Genomic DNA, 20,788 nt, shown 5'->3' on the forward strand with positions numbered 1-20,788 from the left:
GCTGGGAAACCAGGTTCTTGCATTTAGAGTTGGCAGCCAGTAGGGGGCACTCGCATCTGGCTGGCTCTGCTCATTCTGACTTTTTTTTTAGTAACATTCCACACTGCACTGTGTCAGTTATAGGAATAAGAGCCCAGATCTCTGGTCGAGCTTCTCAGAAACAAAAACCTCCCTAGATGGGGCTATTCTAGGCTCTGTCAGTGTCTCCAAGGCCCCAGTACTGGATCACAGTGGACCCCTCCCCAGGGTTGGCCGGGCAGGACAAACCACACTGTTGCAGAGTGGCTGATTCCCTAGCAGCTGGGCCACACATAGGACCAAAGTAGTTCCTCAGAGCACCACCAACAAGGTGTGAGGGAGAGGAAGGTTCTGAAGCTGGGCTCCCATTCCTCTGACATAAGAACATGTGTGAACTAATTGTCCTTTTTCTAACACCTTAGCACCCCTGAGCCTTGGTGAGTGGAGCTGCGGAACAGGGAACCTGCAGCCAGCCCCTCATGATGACGTGAAGATGTGGGGCAGAGCCTCCTTTTCAACTTAAAATTGATTCTTACTTTCCTAACTCTTTTTAATTGACAAATGGTGATTGCATATATTTACAGGTTATAGTGGGATGCTTTGGTAGATGTGCAATGATTAAGTCAAACAAATCGTGAGTCCACCATCTTACATTTTGAGGGAGGAGAGGACACTGGCAACCTATACCTTAATAATTTTGAAATGCATGTCATTGTAGGTTGAAGACCCTTATCTTAAAAACAGAAACTCTGAAATCTAAACTTTTTGAACATTGTGTTGGAATAGGGAGAATTTCTAGATTTCAGATTTTGGGATTAGAAATGTTCAAAAAGTAATGTCTATTAAAATAGACGCAGTTTCAGAAAACTATGATTTCCTACTCTGAGCTTTTGGGTTACTGGACATTCCACACATACAATCATGTAAATTTATTCCTCCTAACTAAAACTTTGGAGTCTTTGTTCTATATCTCCCCTACACCCCAAAGGTCAAGTTGCTCTCAGATGATACTCTTTAGTCTGTAAACCTTCTGAGCAACCAAAGACTGTGGAATGGGACAGGGTCCCTGGAGATGGCCTAGGCCTGGGGAGCAACTGGATGCTAGAGAGTCTAGGAACAGAGCTGGATACTGACGGATACAGAGGGAACCAGCTCTATAGGGGATGGGTTACCAACACCTGAAGCCCTCTGCTCCCTTACCTTGTAAGCAATAACCCAGCACTTCAGCCCTGCCCTAGTCTGGATGGAAAGTGCAGTGACCCCTCTCTGACACATGGCTGATGGGTGGGTATTTCATGTGACATTACAAAAGGCTCTGACTTTTGCCCACTGAGGGCAAAGCAATTTTTCATCAGCTTCCCCTGGAGCTCCAGGGATAGAGCAAGAAATCAATAGTATGATTAAAACCATGGTCTGGCAATCCCAGTAACCAACAGGCCAGGTAAGGCACTCACCAGTCTCTGTGTTCTCATGCTCTGTATCTGTGAGCGTAAGGTTGGAGTTGGCCCGGCTGGACAGGCAGGAACTGCGCCCTGACCGTGTGCTCCGGCCCCACAGGCGTACTGGGTGTTCAGGAGACAGCACAGTGTCTGCTTCCAGGTCTGCATCAGAGCTGGCCCCCATGGAATAGCCACAGTGTGGGAGACCAATGTCTGTCCTGTAGAGGGTCCCATGAGGGGGAGTCATCTCCCCGAGCCCCAGCTCACGCAGGGTGAAATTGGTGCCTGGAAGGAGACAAGATAATTATGGTGAGGGTGCTGGGTGAGTTTTCCAAACCAGAAGCCCCTTACTGTTGCATTCCCTGCTGCACTTTAAACTCACTGTAATGGCTCCAGCCACCTCGTCTGCCTGTAGGGCTCTTTCAGCACATCCGTCCCCAATCAAGTGCTGTGCATCAAAGTTGATTCAAACTCCCTCCCTCCGTGCAAGCGCCCCATCGCCCACCCATACTTGTGCATAGTTCACTGTCTCTTTGTCCCAGTTCCCTCTGGGAGATGCCTGGCCCCAGTGCTATTACATGGTAGAGTTGTCTGCCACTTCAGCTGATGGTGGCTTCTACACAGGTTGATACTATGACTTGTTTATTTCTAAATCTCTGTGTCTCTGGCCAAATCCCATGTAACAAAGGCACTCAGTTTAATATGTCTGTTAAATTGCATGGAAGGCTTTTGTCTCCTCTCTCAAGTAGGGCTTGCCAACAAGTCCAGAACAGGCCAGAAACTTCTTGGATGAGCCCTACGTATGTCTCTGGAACCAGGACTTCTTTTCTGACCAGGCCAGAAGAGCCTGGAATGGGAAGGAGTTTAGAGGCTGACACAGCCATGACTTGAAGTTAAAGTTGTGAAACCCTTCCACCCTAGTGGGTAAGTAATGTGCTCAGTATCTGAAGCCCCCTCTTCCTCCCATACTCTGCCATGGCTATTTCAGCCACTTTTCTTCCACCCCTTTCCATTATCTTCCCTAGATCAGCTATCAGACAAATAGTTTCCTGTCAGCAGGCCCCATACCTCAGGGACCCCTGGGCTCTGCTCAGTGCCCAGGCAAATGTTCTGATTGGCTGGGGTGTGGGCCAGACCAGATGTTGCATACTTTGAATCTCACCCCCATGTACCATACTCCACTCTTCTCTTCTATTTTTTTCTCCTTCTAAGAAAAAGCAAAGTGTACATTGGAGCCCTAGTCCACCTATCACTTTTGCAGGTTTCTGCACACTTCAGGTTCTGGCTGCTGTGGATACTCTTGTCCTGCCCTGCTTTCCACCAAGCCTATATCTGTGCTTTACTGAGCTAAACCTCTCAAGAGAGGCCACTCAAGTTATAAAGAATGACTGCTATGCTAAGTGAAACTCAAATTTATTTGCCATAAACAGCCTGAGCCACATTGATTTCCATATGGCTTGCCCTCCATTCCCTTTTAAGCAGACAGATTTGGCATCAATACCAGTGAGCTAAGGTATCCTGAGACAGAAGGAATGCAAGGTAAGGGCCAACTCCTAAAGTTCAGGGATCCCGGCTAGCCAACTGGGCCCTGCATGAGGTGGGAAATATGTTTCACCACTTGCTCTGTTTTGTGACCTTTGACCTCTTTCTTGAGGAGTCCAGAACATGGATTACCATCCTAACCTCTCTCAGCATGTAACTACAATCTTGGGCTAGTGGTCACCTGAGAGTTTCCTTCAGTTGGGGGATAACCTGTGTCTTGGTCCTTCAAAGGATCTTTTAAGATCCTGGATGACAGTTAGCAAATGGCTCTGCACAAGCTTGAGGATACTTAGTTGTTCTTCACAAGAACCAGAGGGGCTCCTTTCCTGGGCCTGCTGTGCTAGGCTTGCATCTGAGCCGCTAGCTCACTGAGTTTTATCGAGCAGAGGCTGGGCAGTGTTAGAGGAAAGCTCAGCGGTGTTTGTCTCTTCCCTTCACTGAGGCTCAGAGGTGACAGTGAGTAGTGGGTGGCATTTATAAAGCATCAGTTACATGCCAGGCTCTGGTGGCAAGGATATTGTTTACAGTCCTCACTAATCCCCATGAGCACCCTACCATTAGGTGCCATTATCCCTCAGAACAGGTGAGGATGCCGAGGGCTGTAACAGCCACAGAGCCAGAACTCAAATCCAGATCTGTCTGATGCCAGAGCTTGAGCTCTTAATCATGAGCCAGGGAAGAGCTGTGGAACCGTCATTTTTCAAGCCTGAGAGGCAGCCTTTCTAGTGGAGCAGCTTTCATGTGGGTCCAGGCCTGTGGGACCGAGCAGAAATGAGGCTATAGGTGTGTGTGTGTGTGTGTGTGTGTGTGTGTGTGTGTGTGTGTGTGTGTGTGTCCAAGCCTGCACATGCTCCTCTTACTTGTTTGATCTTGGATACATGATTCAATCTGGGGTTGTTGTGAGAATTAAACAGCATTGCTAAAATGTATCTAAGTTACATAGCCTGCTACATGGCTGATGCTGTCTGTGGAGGGGAGAAGCACAGGCAGAATCCCCGAGGACTGCTGCCATTTTGAGGGAATATGGTCACCTACCAGGACTCACAGAGGCCTGGAGCAGAACAGCAGGCACCTTGGAGGCACCGAATTAGGAAGCGATCATCCGTGCAGGATGCAGCAACCATTCACATGGGCTGGGCCATGGATGGTGGGGTGTAGAGATGTGGTAGAGAAGCAAGAGACAAAAAAATTCTAAGAAGATGGGGAGGAAATTGAGGAAGGCCTCCTAGCATTGGGTTGAGGAGGCTGGAGTCAGTAGTACACGGAGTCACCCTCAAGCTTCATTGTGGTTTATGGAGGAGAACGGCCTGAATGCGCCACTCTGGGGGTGCATGGTCATTAAGGTCAATCTTCCAGGACTTATAACAAGGTCCAGGACTGGACAGTGGCAGAGGGAAAGGAGAAAGGGGTTGGCTGAAAGGTATTCTGGGAAAGGGTGGCTAGACTTTGGTGAGGACTGTATGGGAGGAGCTGGGGAAGGAAGAGTGCACACCAGGATGTCTTCCAAATCACTAAGTATTCTAGTCTAACCATCTCGGGGAGCAGCTTTTCTCTCAAGGACATGCAGCCTGACACAAGAAAGGTGCTCATATATGCCTGTTGAATGAATAAACCCCCCAACTAAGCACTAGCCTTTATTCAGCACTTACTGCTTACGAGTTAAACATGTCATCCCACTGAAGCCTCCCTTACCAGTCACCGTGATAGGGAGACTGCTCATGGCCATCTGATGGAAGGACAAGGGTTAGCAGAAGAGCTTGACTTCAGGATGGTGCTGGAGCCTAGCCTCCAACCATCTCTCTGAGCTGGACAGCTGGACGAGGACGTGTCTGTCCTAGCAATGAACTACAGGGCAGGCCCTCACCAAATCCAGGGGCCAAAGCAGCAGGAACTTGGATTTACTAGAGTCACCTCCTTCCTGTCCAGTTCACCCATATTATCACTCAGGCACACACCTGTATACGTTTGGTCTCGGCCCACACTTCAGTGTGCACTCACCTGTGCGGCAGAACTCCTCGGCCTCCTGTGGTACCATGTCCTTGACGCGGCTGCCATAGGCTAGGCGGGCATCTTGGTCATAGGCCTTCAGGGTCTCGCTGGAGCTGTAGGACTTCTGTGGGGCCTTGCCCTCCTCGCTGTCTGCCGATGAGCTTGTATAGCGGCGCTCAGCATCGCGGCGCCGGGTCAGCGAGCGGTAGGGCTTCCTCTCCTTCACCTCCATGGCTTCTGCCCCACGCTCTTCCACATCCACGAATTGGGCCCTTGCCGCACTCAGGGCCGACCGGTCTGCAGTGGGGAAAACCAAGGAAATGCTGAGTGTCAGATTTGGGTTGGGAGGTGTAATGCCAGGGTCTATCCTGGACCCAACATACTCCTGGAGCAAAGTGAGCCAAGAACCAGGCTTCTGAAGTGTGGCAGGCGCCATCACTAACTTGCAGTCAGCAGCATATGGTACTGGCACTCAGCGCCTCTCATGAACAATCCTTTCCCTTTCTGTTACTGGGCATATCTAACTGAAGTTGCTCCATGCTCTCCTATAGCGGTACCAATAAAGACCAGAAGGTGCTGGTACTAGTGATGGTTGGAGGCAGGAGCTGCATCCCTACTATTTCTCAGCTGAGGGAGGGGGCTAACCCTGAATATAGGGGATCTTTAGGAATCTGAGAAATGGTTGACTATAGCCAGGCTGGGAAGTATTTCTTCAGGTACCTCACTAGATCACAGTAGGTCTGCAGACATTACTACTGTCTCCAGTAACAATCTCCATATTGATTTTAATAGTGGCTGACTTTACTTCCCCACCAGGAGTGTATTAGGGTTTCCTCCTGTCCATATCCTCACCAGTATTTGTTGTTATGCTTTCTCAATGACTTGCCACTCTGGCTACACATTAACACTACACTGAGATTCTATTTCACTTAGGTCAGAATGGCATTGGCTTTATTGTTCTAGACTGTCGGCCTGAGAGTTTTTAGCTGAGTGGCATTTCTTCTTCTAGAGTCTTTCTTTAGTCTGTGGCATAGACACAACTTCTTTCCACCCTTGAAAGGGCCAGGAGTGCAGTCTGGGAGGAAAGCAGTGTATCTATCTTTCAAATGATCAATGAGACAACTTGTCTTTCTTGAAGCCTACAACCTGCTCAGTTCTGTTCCATTTGTCACAACAACATGGGGGTACAAAACACCCCCCTTTTCCCTGTTTTGCTAGAGAAATAGCAGATCAGGAGCTCTGTGATAAATGGAACACACCCGGGGGCTCAGTGCCTGGCCAGACTGCTAGCAAGAGTGGCTCTTAGTGCCTGCCCATGATGCAGTTGGTGGGGGAGGGTTAGAAGATGCCTTCTGAAATTTTAAGGTGAGCTGGGAATTTGGATTTAGAAATAAAATATGTAATTTAAAGATGTAATGTTTTTTATTTTTGATTTCAAAATATTTTGTAAGCCAAACAAAACCCAATATGATAGACCAGATTTTGTTTGAGGACTAGCAGGTCTGCTCTTGGTCATTGACACCAGCCTCAGATATTCAGATCTTCCTTCCCAAGACCTCAAAGGCTCTCCCAGGGTAGCTCTTAGCTCTACTCCAGTACAAGACTCTGTCCACTTACTTGAAGAGCCCCCTAGACCCCTTAACATCAGCCCTATACCCTAAGCTGGACACCACAGTCACTTTGCAAGAATATAGTCTGGAGTCAAGGATATAGCACTCGATGTCTTTGGGTATATTATAGATCCCACATGCCTTACTATAGACTTTCTCTGGCATATTTTCCTGCACTGTTCAAAGTATAAACATTTGTGATTTAATTGGTGTTGCATAAAAGCCATGGAGCATACAGTGTGGCTATTTTCATGGATCCTGAACCATTCAGTTTCCCACCTAGGCACATATCACATGTCAGTAGTAGCAAAGTTGGTATAACTAGAGAGACCAAAGTGTATTTCTTGAGGTCTTAATTCTCAAAATGTCCTTGATAACTGGGTAGCAGTTTGACCTAGAACACACAAGAATCAATTCATATGACTAAGACCCAAATCTAGGCTCTGAATTCTGCTATCTTTTATTTTATGTGTATGAACATGTTCCTGAATGTATATATGTGTACTATGTGCATGTCTGGTGCCTGCAGGAGCCAGGAGATGGCATTGGATGCCCACATGGGGATTCTACAAGTCTATTCTGCCTTCTCTCCAGCCCTGGAATTGTGTTTTCTTGATACTCAGCCTCCCAATATTCACTGCCAAGACCATGTTCTGAGGATCTGGGAAGTAAGGCCACAGGGAATATCAGCGATCATTCACACCTTCTATCCCAGGGTCTTTAAAATTCCTTGACTGTAATCCTTAGCTTAAATAGCATTTTGCAATGCATCCCATACATACATTGGTAAGTGAATATATTTATGGAGTATGTTATTAGAAGCAGAAAAATCTATAAAAGTTAATACATGGCAGCCAATGCGTGTTCCTAGCTCCCATGTTAATCTAATAATTTTAAAAAAGATTTATTTTTATTTTTATCTCGTGTGTGTGTGTGTGTGTGTGTGTGTGTGTGTGTGTGTGTGTGCACGCATGCATGTGCCCATGCATGTGCACGTGCACCCATGTACGCTCTCGTGCTTGTTGAGGCCAGGAGAGGGTGTTTAATTTCCCCACTGTTGGAATTATAGGTGGTTGTGAGTCACCTGACATGGGTCCTTTGAAAGAGGAACAAGCACTTTTAACTGCTGAGCCATCTCTCCAGGCTGTCCATCTTTAATTTTTAAAGAAAGGCTGATTATAATATGATGGCTCAATCATGGCTACTGACCCACAGCACTGCTCTGGTTTAATTTGGGTGAGGATTTATTGCAACTGCTGCAAACCCTTGTGGCTTTTCCAGCCCCAGAGACGCTGCTGATATGAACATACACACAATAAAGGTTAGCCATCACAAATAAGCATCACTAACACACCTCATAATCGTACCAAATTAGCACCAGCAGTAGCAAATATATTTGTAGTGGAAGCCGATATTTACTGGGTGCTTAATTTACCTGCGATCATAAATGATAACACGTCAATTGTCTTGCTAAGCCTGCTATGGAGGACATAGAAGTACTGGCAAATTTCAGCCTAGGAGGGTGCTGAAGGTCACACAGGTCACACAGCTCTGCTAGATCCTAGGTTATGACCTGGAGAATTGAATTTGGCACATGGATGTTTGCGTGGTTTGTTGGATGGTTTGGCCTTCCTGGGCTGTGCCAGTTAAATTTCCAAAGCCCAGGCCATGCCATTGGTCTGCTCCTGTCTCCTTTGCATTCCTGACTATCTGCTAGGACCAGTTCTAGCTTCTTAACCAAAATGAACTTCTAGATTTGGACCCTCTCATTACAGCCGTAGAACCACTTTCACTTCCTTGTGCAGTGTGCATTCTCCCACCCTGTTGGATATGTTGTTCCTTCCCTGCTGTACACGCCGATAACAAGCTACCAGTTTTGAGTCTACTTCTTTTGAAAGTAGGTCTGGCATTCGAGGGGCTTGCAGGTGTTCACTGCATACATAAGTGAATAGAGAACTGTGTGGCACTTCACTCCTGTGACCCTAGCAAGCTTTTGGTGGTTTGCTTTAGTCAAACACATAACAACTAAACTAGTTGAATATAAAACTAAATTAGAGACACTGCTTACACATGTTCTTTTAAATGTAGTGGTCAGTCTGTGTTGAAAGTCTGTGTCCCAGCATTGACCAACTGGATGGCTTTAGGCAAGATACTTAACCTATCTATGCTTCAGTTTCCTTAACAGCAAAGCCTCTTTTGGCTGTTCTGGGGATTAGATGTGTCAATACAATTAATGCTCAACATGCATTAACTATTTAACTTCAGAAACCCTGTTTTAAAAGGCACAATTGAGAAGGCTTCAACTAGCTGCCAATTGCCAATGAAAAAGGGACACCTCACAGAAACCTGTCATTAAGGCTGCTAAACTAGTGGCTGATAATACTACCCACTAGTGTCTCTTCCGGAGAAACACAGCAGCTTCAAGAGGAAGACATTAGCTGCATGCAAGTTTGCAAGTTCCAAAGGATACAGCTACCAACCCAGATGTCCCCAAGTGGAGCTGAGGCAGGGAGAGCCTGTCTTTCCCTCTTAAAAGAGCAATTCAGTAAATATTTACATTTATGAACAGATAAGGGGTCAGACAGAGTTCGCATTTCAATTGGCATTTAGCGGAACAAGAAGAGGTTGGGTGAAGAAGATGGGAAAGAGAGCCTGGAAGTAGACAGAGACCTTGGGCTCTTGACAAAAGGATGGGGAGATTGCTCAGGGTGGGGTTGTTCCTGCTCATGGCTCTGTGATGCATGCATGGGTGGAGAAACAGCAGGAGGAAACACATTGCTTCAACACACCTGGTATTTTTTGTACCCATTGCTATGCCTTGAATGTGCTGCACATATCTTTGCACCCCTCCTGACCCCGCCTTCACACCATTGTGGTGTTGATGGTATTTGGGAAAGAATTAGGTTTGGGTGAGGTCATGAGGTTGGAGGCCTCCAGATAAGATTAGTGTCTTCATAAGGAGATGGAAGAGGGAGGCCTAAGCAAATTCCCCTCCCAAGTTCTGTTCTGCTACATGATACCTCCCATTACATAGTCCCAAAGCAAGACGATCCTCACCTGACGCTTCCTCACATGGCATTTCCTGAATTTCAGAACTGAGAAACATTAGAAATCAGCTGGTGGTCCTCTGTAGCAACCACCCATGACTAAGGAACACACCAACCTCTGGGTTCTCCACTGCCCATAAACCTCATGAGTAATAGTTATCCCAGGCCTTTGTAGCCCTGCCCCTTTAAAACACATTTTCTGCATTCTCTTACTGTCTCATAACAACTCACTTCCCCAGTTTCTTTCCTCTGACATGCATCTCTATTTCCCTCTATTTCAGTTCCTGTGCTGAATAGTTTTTTGTTTGTTTTTGGCTTTTTTTTTTTTTTGTCCATTTGATACAAACTAAGGTCAATTAGGAAGAGGGGACCTCAACTGAGAAAATGAATCCATAAGATTAGTCCGTAGGTAATGTTTTCTTGATTGATGGGGGAGGACCCTGCACACTGGGAGTGCCACCCCTGGGCAGGTGATCCCAAGTTTTCTAAGAAAGCAAACTGAGCAAACCATGGGGAGCAAACCAGTAAGCACCCCTCCAGGTCCCCTGTTTCAGTTTCTGTCTCCAGTTTCTTGCCTTGAGTTCCTGCCTTGACTGTCCTTCATGATGGGTTACAAGCTTAAAATGAAAGAAACCCTTTCTCCCCAAGTTTCTTTTGATCCTAGTGCTTATCAAAGCAACAGAAGGCAAGCTAAGGCAATCTATAGAGCTGCCCACCATTATTCCAATCCCCTATGCCCTGTCTGATGCTGAGCATTCATTGTTGTGTTCTCCTGCAGGAGGGACAGAAGGAGAGGAGGACCTGGAGTGTGCCTGTTGAGACGTCTATGGGTGTTTCCTTTGCTTCTTTTTTTTCTCTGCAGGTATCTGTCTACACCATTTCCCTCCAGATGGCCTCTCCACCTCAGTCACAGGGTCTTCCTCTATGCAGTTCCAGGATGGACCCCTCCCTGCTCTTTGAGACCCTGAGCATCTCCCCTTGGCTGGTTCCCTGAGCCTTCCACACTTCTGTCTCTTCATCAATGTCATGTAAGATGAATGTGTTTCCTGTAAGCATCTTGGCACGTGATAGAGCTTCACCTCTTACTAGGTGGTTAACTGTGAGCCATCATCATCACCATCACCATTCCCTTAACATGTCAATGGCTGTCATGTTCTCATGATTGTGCTCCATTAAATTCTCCCAAGGAGACACGAACAAATGTCTATTTACACCAGATAGGGCACCAATGATAAGCCCAAGAAATGATTTCATTCAAATCTATCTTGACCAATGAGTTTAAATGGGTTACTGTCAGGAACAAGAACAGCTTTCATAGGGGTACACTATGGAAGAAATTCTTTCGTAGCAACTATTGGCCTGCTTGTATATCCTCCTAGAGGAGTAGGGTCTGCTGTGTTTGTGTGTCATCTTCGGAGTCCTTGCTCTCCTTAGCATAAAAGGCTCCAGTCTTGTGAGAGTCTCCCTGTGAGAGGTAATCATGGCTTCTGTGATTTCAAGAGGCAACAGCAATGTCACATGCAGAGCACAGAGCTCTAGAACAATTTGCAATTGGCTAGCATGGGCTAGTGTTCTCACAGTCTCCATCTCTGTGACTTGGTTCCATTTGATGGAAGAAGGAGAGGCTTAGAGAAGTTAAAAAACCAGTTTGAAATGATAGGAAGGTCATCAAGAACTTCCCATATCTTCTCTCAGGGGCAGAATGAGCTCTGGCTACCTCCTAGTTGTGTGACTCTGGGAAGGTCTCTCAAGACAGTAATTTGTTGGATGCTTTGCCAACTGCAATGTTCTATGCCAGTATAAGGGATTAGGAAGTTTTGATTAATGTCATAGTTATTATGTCCTCATCATCACCATCATTTTTTTATTTCTAAACAAAATATTCTTAATAATGCAAAGCATGAACTAACTTAAGCAGATGGGGCATGTTTAAGTGTACTCTGCTGAAAAATGAATGCGTAGCCAAGAAATAGATAGTAGGGCAGGCTGTAGGCCTCTGGCTAGATAAGGCAGCTGCCACTGTGTCTCCAGCTGAAGTTGGCAATCCTTGTGTGAGAACGCTGATGTTGGCCACATCTAGGAGCCAAGCAAGGCCTTGGCACAGATTCAGCTGCCAGCCCTTCCTAAGCACAACTCTTTGAGATTCTTCTCTAGCTGCAGCCTAAAGGTGTATTGTGAACAGGTCCTTTCTGAGAAAGCAGCAGACCATTCGGTCACTGTGCTAGTGTCTATCCAGAGATGATTAGGACATGTGCCTTGCAATGATAGCTTTCTGCCTGGGTAAAGTGTCAGCAGAAGGCTTATCAGTGGAAAGTGCTTTGATAAATTAGGACTGTGGATTCCTAAGTTTCTTGTTAGACTCTGACATGGGTATCAGTTTGGTCTGTCAATGGCCAGAGGAAGGGGCTGGGACAGGAAGGCAAAAGAAATGTAAGTGTATTGAGCACAGAGCATAGCCTTCCCACACTGTCTCATGTTTCTCATGACAGGGATAGCTGATTCATTTTACACAGTGGGTAAAGGACAAGGCTAAGACTTGAACCCAGGACTCTCTGATTTTAAAGTCAACATTTGGTATTCATTTATGTATGTGTTTGTGGTATATATACACGTATGTGTATGCTGAGTCTGCTTGTGGAAGCCAAAGGAGGACACTGGCCACGCTGCTTGATTGTTCTCCACTTTATTCCTTTGAGACAGGGTCTCTCACTGAGCCTGGAGGTAGGCTGGCTACTATCAAGCTCCAGAGATCCTGGGTAAGTTACAGGTTGTTGTACTGCTATCCCTTACTTTTTGTATGTGTGCTAGGGATTTTAACTAAGGTCATTAGTTCCTTTGAAGCAAGAACTCTTAACCACATTTTTGTATTTTTACTTTGGTTTGGTGTAGCTTTATATTGAGCTAGTCTTGGAAGGTTTGAGCAGGTGTGTGGAAATGGGGAGGCCAAGGGCGGAGATGGCGATCAGAATAGCATTTCGGATAGGAAAAGAACCAACAAAGACATAAATAAGGGAGCTGCAGTCAGAGTTCAGTGGCAGAGTTTTTGCTTAGCATGTGCAAAGCTGTAGGTTAAATTACCAGTATTGGAAACATGAAGCTAAGAGAAGGTATGTGTGCAATCAGTTTGTGTTGAGCACACTTGCACACACCTGCAATTCCAGCATCTGGGAGGTGGAAGAAAGAAGATCAGGAGCTCAAAGTCAGCCAGCCTTGGCTACACAGAAAATTTAAGCACAGTCTGGGCTACATGAGACCCTGCCTGAAACAGATAAAACAAGTAAACAAACAAACAAAATCCTGTTCGCTTTATGTTTCCTCCTGTCCTGGTTACTGTGTGCATATCACCCCTAGTTCCCATAACAACAGTGCAAGCTAGGTGTTATTCTCTTATTTTATATTTTCTCTTATTCTTCTTTTAGCAATGAGATAACAAACGCTCAAGGGGGTAAAGTGAATTACTCTAAATCACATGGTTCTCTCACGTCTGGGTCTATATTTGAAACAGAATAAATGTTTCAAAGCCAAGAAAAGCATTGAACACCTAGTGCCACAGGCTGAGTCACTAGATAAATAATTGCTAAATCCCCTTTCTTATTTCAGTATTGCAGAGGCACAGACTGGCATCACAGGAACCCCCCTCTGCCTCCCTTATGGTATCTTCCCTCCTCTCTGAGTGCCGAAGTCTTGTCTTACTGTCCAAGCTTTATTTGTGGTATCAGAAGTCGAGTCCTGTGCAGAGTGCTTGCTTAGCATGTGACTGTGACTCCAGCAGGCAATTCAGATAGGAGGAGAGACAAGGAAGAATGTCACAGGGCCATTGGGTGGTAGAAAGACAATCAAGGTCCTTCACTAGAGACTGTGGTGGTGTCTAAACCAAGGACAGAAAGGGCTAGGTAAAAGGTGAGAAGGAACAAGGATTTTGAGATAAGAAGAAAAAAGCAGTCAATATAGATTTGTGGCTTCCTAACTGCTCTGATAAATTGAAAATATACTGATGCTACAGTCCAAGGCTCACATCCATTCATTATAAATGTCTCATGTGTTTGTGTGTGCCCTTGTGTGCATGTGTGAAGGACAGAGGTGTATATGGTTTGTCCTCTTCTGTTCCTCCCCACCTCACATTTTGAGACAGGGTCTCTCACTGAACCAGGAGCTCACTGGTTCTGCTAGGCTGACTAGAAAGCAAGGCCCCTGGGTGGATCTGCCCATGCAGCACCAGGGTTATATGTGCTTGGGATCTGAACTCAGGTATTCAGGCTTGCACAGCAAGCATTTTACCCACTGAGCCACCTGCTTAGCCCCTGTATTACACATCTAACCAAACCCAAAGCTTCATGAAACCATGCTAAATCTTACAGCCAGGATGGAATTTGGTATTTTCAAGTCCATTCTACTTATGTAGAACTATAATGGGTTGCCAACTGGCATTAGAATACATAATTGTAGGTCACAGCATGGATGAATGACCTTGAGCAGAAAGAAGCCAGGTTATTCCTGGAGTTCAGACTATGGGGAAGGAAGAAGTGGGAGATGAAGCTTGTAGTGTGGAGTGAGCAGCCTGCTGGAAGAAATACATTTCTATAGTATCAGTGGACAGTAAAGAGAATGCTGGCGAAAGACCCATGGAAGTCTGGCGGGGGCAGGGGGAGATACCTTCAACTGGGTTCCGAGACCCTGATGCCTGGGGCAGCAGGGTAGGGTTGAAACTGTCCAGGAGAATGGCCTGGGTGTGGGGTTTGTGCAGAAGGAGAGGTCTCAGAAACAAAGCTTTCTACGTCTGGGGAGAAACCCACATCTGGACCTTTCACATGGCCTCCAGTTGTATTTACATAGAGGCGGCGCATGGAACATCTGTGAGGGAGACATTCATAGACAGCCAGGCCTGGGCTGCCAATACATCTTCCCCCCACAGCCCACAGGGAAAAGGGCTGTTATCACCTGCTTACCCAAACCCAGCCAGGAAATTGGCTGAATTCCTGCCGGGCTAAAGTTTTATCAGTTTTGCTTAACATAAGCAGGGGGTGGTATTTTGAGTTCTCTGTGTGTCAGAAAGGCCCCTAAACATTTTGGAGCTAACATGTGTTCTGCAGAATGAAAGTCCCAGGGAGTAACGAGGCATGTATAAAGGCATAAATCTCTTTTTTTTCCTTAGTCCTTCAAAGTTTGCCCTTAGAATCCTTTGTTTTCAGCTGGGATAGCAAAGGCACAGCCTTTATCCTGGCACCAGATTCTGTGATGGACTCTGCAGACCAGAAGAGGGGCATCATTTCCCCAATGTTAGAGATTTGGGATAGGTTACAGTGTCAAAGGGATACAAGTTCATGACACCAGGATAGATCCTGGAGCTCTGGCTTCCACATTTATGCTCACAGTTACACCCAGAATACCTTGCCATAGCCCTGTCACTATCAGAGAACCCTCACCATTTAAGCAGGGGGACAGTGATGTTAAGAGTGGTGCCTAAGAGTAAGGTGTTCATATATATTCCCACACTGAAGCCACACCATGTCCTTCCCAGTTTACAGATGAGAATTCAGGGTCTGAGAGGTTAAATACTTGCCTAGGGGACCACTTTAGGAAGATGGTATGGGCAGGAGTCACTCCTTAGCTGCTTAACCCCAAAGCTCAAACTTTTAACCAACCTATATGCCTCCCATCTAGTCATTCTGATTCTAATTTGTGCCAATGTTTTATTGCTTCATTTTTAATAGCATCAGTTCTTCTGCTGGCCCACTTGGCCTCTGGTCTGGACTAGGCCAAAGGATTTCACAGCAGTTTCTTGGTTACCTGGAACTGAACAGCATTCTGGACTAGGGAAAGGGCTTTCTTGGGAGTGAGTTGGCTGGAGTGTGGCCCTGTGCCCAGCCTGGCTGTGGGGACATCTCTAATCAGTGGTTGGCAGGCAGATGACAGATGGTGCCACTGTTTGCAGGAGCCATCTTGCCTTCTGTTGGAGGTTTGTCAGAGGCCAGGTATCAAAGGGCAGAGACTCTGATCCTGAGCCAGAGGGTTCCCTTTCAAAGGGTGGGCATGCCCAGGACTTGGGTACACAGCAGGACCTCAGGCAGAAGGAGGCTTCATGATGGCTGTGCTGTCTACAAACCCTCTCTGTCCTTTTTTTTTTTTTGCCCCCAAATTCACTGATGAGCTGAAGTGTCTCTTACAGATACTGTCACTTCATAGTTCAGATAGAAGGTAATAATACTCACACTGGGTGCTCGATGACCCTTGCTGTAATTTGTACTAAGACATCATCACATGACCTCAACTCTGGAGACTTGGCTGTCTCTTGGGACAGCTCTGCCTGCCAGCTTTTACTTCCTGTTATGGAGTCACAATCGGCCTCCTTTCAGCCTCCTTCCTTCTGTAGACCACAGCTTTGTTCCTTGGGATTCTAGGATATCTGTCTACTGTTTTATTCCGCCAGAATAATCCTTCCAGACTGAAGATAGGGCCAGTCTGTGTCCTTGAATTCTTCAAGTCCCTGCCTTCTTGGTAATCACCCTCCCCACAAGGTTTGTCTGCCTTATTACCCTTTCCACTTCTAATCAGGCCCTTATAAAATCCTGGGGTATAGACTGAGGAGCTGGATTGGATTTGATCTTCAAGGAGTCACAAAGTTGTCAGAAAGTCAAACACATCTACCCTTGGGTCCAGGATAGAGCAGGCAAAGAAACAATGGACACAAGATGACCTAGAGACAGAGATGGGACAGCAACTCTAGACCTCTGCTGTCTGGAGAGATGATCTCTGAACCAAGCCACCAGGCTGAGTCTGGAGTTACCCAGTGGACTAGAGAGGAAGATGTTCTTCACTGTCCCTTGGATTTCCCATGGGAGCCTGCTGGAGCCTCTACTTCTCTTTCCACTGAACCCTCTCCATCTTCCCCCAGGAAGCTGGTCTTGTAGGCTTCTCAAAGCCAGACTCACCCCGCAGGGATTATCTTCTAGGTCTTCCATTTCTTTATGAGTACTACCTTGGGACATTGCCTACCTCTTGCAGAGTTCAGCCCACTGACTAGTATCTCTGTTCTTTCTCTCAGGAAACCCTTGCAAGAGACAAGGCTGCAACTCAGTTTGTCTGGGTGCTAACTACGCATCAAGTTTTCTTTTTTCCTGACTTTCAGTGGGCTTGGTCTAGAACTATACTGTGAAATACTCAGAGTAGAGCAGAGATGCTGGCTGATTGAACATATCCTACTGTGGCCAAGTCTTAGCCTGCAATTACCTGGGGCTCTCACCAGGCCTCCTCCTCAACAGATGGGGAGGAGGAGTCTGAGGGGGAACCAGGCTCTCTGAGGGGGTATAGCAGGCAACAGTTCAAGGCTTCTGGAAATGGCAAGACTTTCATTGAAATGCTGCTCAATGGCTGTAAGGTTGTAGGCTCAGAGCCTTCGGGGAACTGACCCAGGATCATGGTGTGGCAGGGGCAGGAACTTCACATTTTTTTTTAAATGTATGTTTCTAATTACTTCTTTGTGAATAGCATACAATGTATTTCATTTACCTTCTTCCTCCTCTCAAACACATTCTTAGGGACTGTCAAGTTATTAGCTATATTTCTTAACTGCTTTTTCATAGTTTATTTCTTTGCCTGTCCTAAGTTTCAGGTAAATCATATAAAGTCTTTCAATCGCATTAAATCCATAGTTTATCCCAGTTGATATTTTAATTGTTTATATGTTTGTGTATTTACTTATTGCCTGTGTGACTGGGTGTGTTGCAGTGCATGTTTGGACGTCAGAGGACAACATCCAGGAGCTGGTTGTCCCCTATCATGTGGAGCTCAAGGATAGAACTCAGGTTGTCAGCCTTGTAGGCAGATGACTTTACCCACTGATCCATCTTGATGGCCCAATATTTTAAAAGTTTATGACTTTTTTGGATATCCCAGTTTTCTGATTGGCCGTCTCCATAGCCACCTATTCCTATTTCATTTAATAATTCTTATCCCTTTTCTTTGTAATTAATGATTCTTTGTGGCTTTCACATCATGCATCTCAGTCCCTTTCATCTCCCTGTCCCTTTGTATCCACCCTCTACCCTTGTATCCTTCCCACCAAAAATAAAATAAAATTTAAGAGAAAAGAATAGAATAAAGAAAAAGAAAAATCTCATCATGGAAGCTGTAGTGCATCACAGTGAGTCACACAGTAAATGCTTTAGTTCATATATCTTTACTTGTAAGTGCAAAGAACCATTGGTCTGGTTGGAGGCCTCTGGTTTCCACTACACTCTTGATACTGGGCTCTCACTAGGACTCCTCTAGGACATCCTGTTGTCCTGTGTCATGGAGACTCCGCAGCTTTAGATCAGTAGGACCTGCACTTTCACATGCTCCAGCAGTTCATAGATAGAGAGTTGGGGTGGGCCAACTCATAGCCCTGGTTCTGGGCCTGGGTGGTTGCAGGGTTTGTCAGCCCTCCAGCTCTCTCCTATCCTCACCAGCAGGGTGTGCTCTCTGCACCACTTGGCTAGAAACCACATTTTTATTATCTCTGCTTGTATCTATCCTGTCCCCAGTCACTAAGAATTAGACACTCTTAAGTCTTTTTTTTTTTTAACTTCTCTTAACTTTTTTTTTTTGATGACTGGGTCCCACCATGGAGTGTTATAGTGCCCACTAACAGTCCCCTCATCTGGTACTCTCATGGGCCATTAGAGCTGGTAACACATCCTTGAGCGAATCCCCAAATGTCTCTGCCTCAATTTCTCCATCTGTGAGAAAGACCTGGATCACTGCTTTCTTGGTGGTTATTGCATCTTGGTGCCAAGACTGCTCTAGAAGCAAAGAAAGGATCTGCTACACTAAGCCAAAGAGTAACAAAGTACACAGCTCTCCAGAAGTCCCATATGATGTGTGTACCTTGTTCCCCACACCAGTTGCAGGTTCCTCTGATTATATCTTTGCTTGGTGACAGCCCAAAGCAGCCTAAATGCTACTGGTGACATGACACTTGATAGCACTCAAGACATATCCTCCTTGTGGCTGGAGCCTTAACAAACACACATACAGACACACACACACAAACATACACACAGACACAAAGACACATTACAGACACATAATAAACACACATTCACACACACACACACACACACACACACACACACACACACACACACACACACAGAGTTGGCTGTTACATACCACAATTTATGTATGGTACACGGACTACAACACCCCTTAGGCTCACAAGGCTGGTTGGTGAAGGTGTCCCAGAAAGATATGTCCCATAGAAAACAAGGCAGAGCAAAGTGGCTTTGGCAGAATTTCACTTGCATATCTGGGTACTCAAATCTGGAGGTGGTGAAGACAACTCCTTTAATGATGGGAAAACCCTAAGTGCCTGGAGCTGCCTCCATTTCCAGTCATTAGGGCAGATATTAGGACCCTCTTGCCAGTAGCTGGGTGGCCAGGCAATTTTCATTTCAATAATTAGCGGTTTTAAGTCTCACAGAACTGGAGACAGATAAAGGCAGGGCCAGTCTCTCACGAAGCTAATTGTGCCCAGAGTTGTACACGCCTAATCAAGCCTTGTACTGCCCCCATCTCTTTCATCCAAAGGCTCAAAAGACTCTGCCATCAGTAATTAAGTCTCCTAAGTGTCTTAAAGAAAGGAATTCTCCAAGGCAGTCAGGATGGAGAATGGACTGCCAGGGTGGAGGTGGAGCAGGCAGCTATGGTGCTAGTTCCTAGAACAGGAGGTAGGGAGCCAGGAATAGGTCTTCATTCCTGAGAATGGCCCTCAATGGCTACTCACCTCTGAGCTTTCTGCCACAACAGAGTAGCTGGTGGCTTCTGCTAGGCCTGGCTAAGCCATGAAAAGCCTTTCTTAATTCCTCAACAGGGTTACTCTATGGAAGATATGTCTGTTAAAAAGTTCTGGCAAGAGTGAGATAAAATCACTGTCCCAGTCTCAGACTTAGAAGGGAATGTAAAGCAGGAGTCACCCAAGACTCATCTGATGCAGGGTGACTTCTTTGCACATACACATGCCCTGCCAGCCCTTGATGGACCTGTGATGACAGGCTGCTTACTCCTGTCACATTGCATCCTCCAAATTTGGCCTTACACGGCCCATTCTGCTTGTGAGCTAACATTTGCTTTCTTTAAAGGAGATTTCCTGCTGGTCCTAGCTCTGCTTTGGAAAGCTCCCAAACAAGAAAACCCTCCTCTAGGACAAGACTTCTTTTACCTGGGCTCTGGGAAGCAGCAGAACATAGTGGATAAAAATGCAAGCTTTTTATCAAAAGCACCATCCAAACAGTCAAAAAAATGATAAATAGTGCTTCCCTGAAATTCTTGTGTTTTACAAAAGTCTGTTTGGAGGATGAAAAGATAAGCTAAAAAGTGGGAGAAAATTTGTGTAAACCACCCATCGACAAAGGACTAGTATGTAGATCCCATCAGGAACCCAATAGTGAAGTAAACAAACACTCCAAAGAGATGAGTAAATATTTTACCAAAGAGGCTATACCGATCACAGAGAATCCCAGGACACAATGCCACCAAGGAGATGGAGATTAAAATCACTATGAACTATCACCCTATTTGCATCAGCAGTGCTAAAATGAAAAATAGCAACAACTCTGATTGCTGACAAGGATGCAGAGAAACTGCATCACCCATGCATTGCTGGTAACAATGAAAAATGGTGCAGTCCCTCTGGAAAATAATTTGGCAAATTGCTTAGAAAACAGAGCATGCAATTACTGTACGAGCTAGCAATTGCACTCTTGGGCGTTTAGCCCTCAAAAAATGGAAACTTATGTGCACACAAAAGCCTACAGGACAACATGTACTGAAGAGTTGCTCTCAATAGCCAACAATTGGAAACAGGCCAGACACCCTTTGACAGGGGATTGGTTATATCAATGTAGAATGCCATGGAATATCACTTGATGATAAAAAGGAATGAAGGAATGACACCCCTGCATCTCCAGGGACTTATACTGAGTGGGGGAAAAAAAGCCAGACACACAAGGTTGAACACTTCCACTTCCATAACATTTGGAAATGCCAACACTTCACGAGGAGGGGTCAGAGAGGGATGGGGTACAGCGTGGCTGCAAAGGGCACTGTAAGGGAAGCCTGTGCTGGAGGGCATCTCACCACTTTCCTGCATAGACTCAGCTGTCCA

General features: G+C 45.9%; 1 protein-coding gene across 5 annotated transcripts in view; it reads right to left on the reverse strand.

Annotated features, from left to right (window-relative positions):
- Tenm4 (teneurin transmembrane protein 4) overlaps nucleotides 1-20,788 on the reverse strand; it is a 719,910-nt gene that overhangs the window by 372,586 nt on the left and 326,536 nt on the right. For all 5 annotated transcript variants that reach the window (XM_027407666.2, XM_027407667.2, XM_035442393.1 and 2 more), the window contains 2 exons: nucleotides 4,998-5,285; nucleotides 1,473-1,742 (listed from right to left, as the gene is read on the reverse strand). In XM_027407666.2, the coding sequence (XP_027263467.1) occupies nucleotides 1,473-1,742; nucleotides 4,998-5,285 (558 nt within the window). The remainder of the gene's footprint in view (nucleotides 1-1,472; nucleotides 1,743-4,997; nucleotides 5,286-20,788) is intronic.

Source organism: Cricetulus griseus, chromosome 3 (assembly GCF_003668045.3).
Source record: "Cricetulus griseus strain 17A/GY chromosome 3, alternate assembly CriGri-PICRH-1.0, whole genome shotgun sequence".
Taxonomy (NCBI): domain Eukaryota; kingdom Metazoa; phylum Chordata; class Mammalia; order Rodentia; family Cricetidae; genus Cricetulus; species Cricetulus griseus.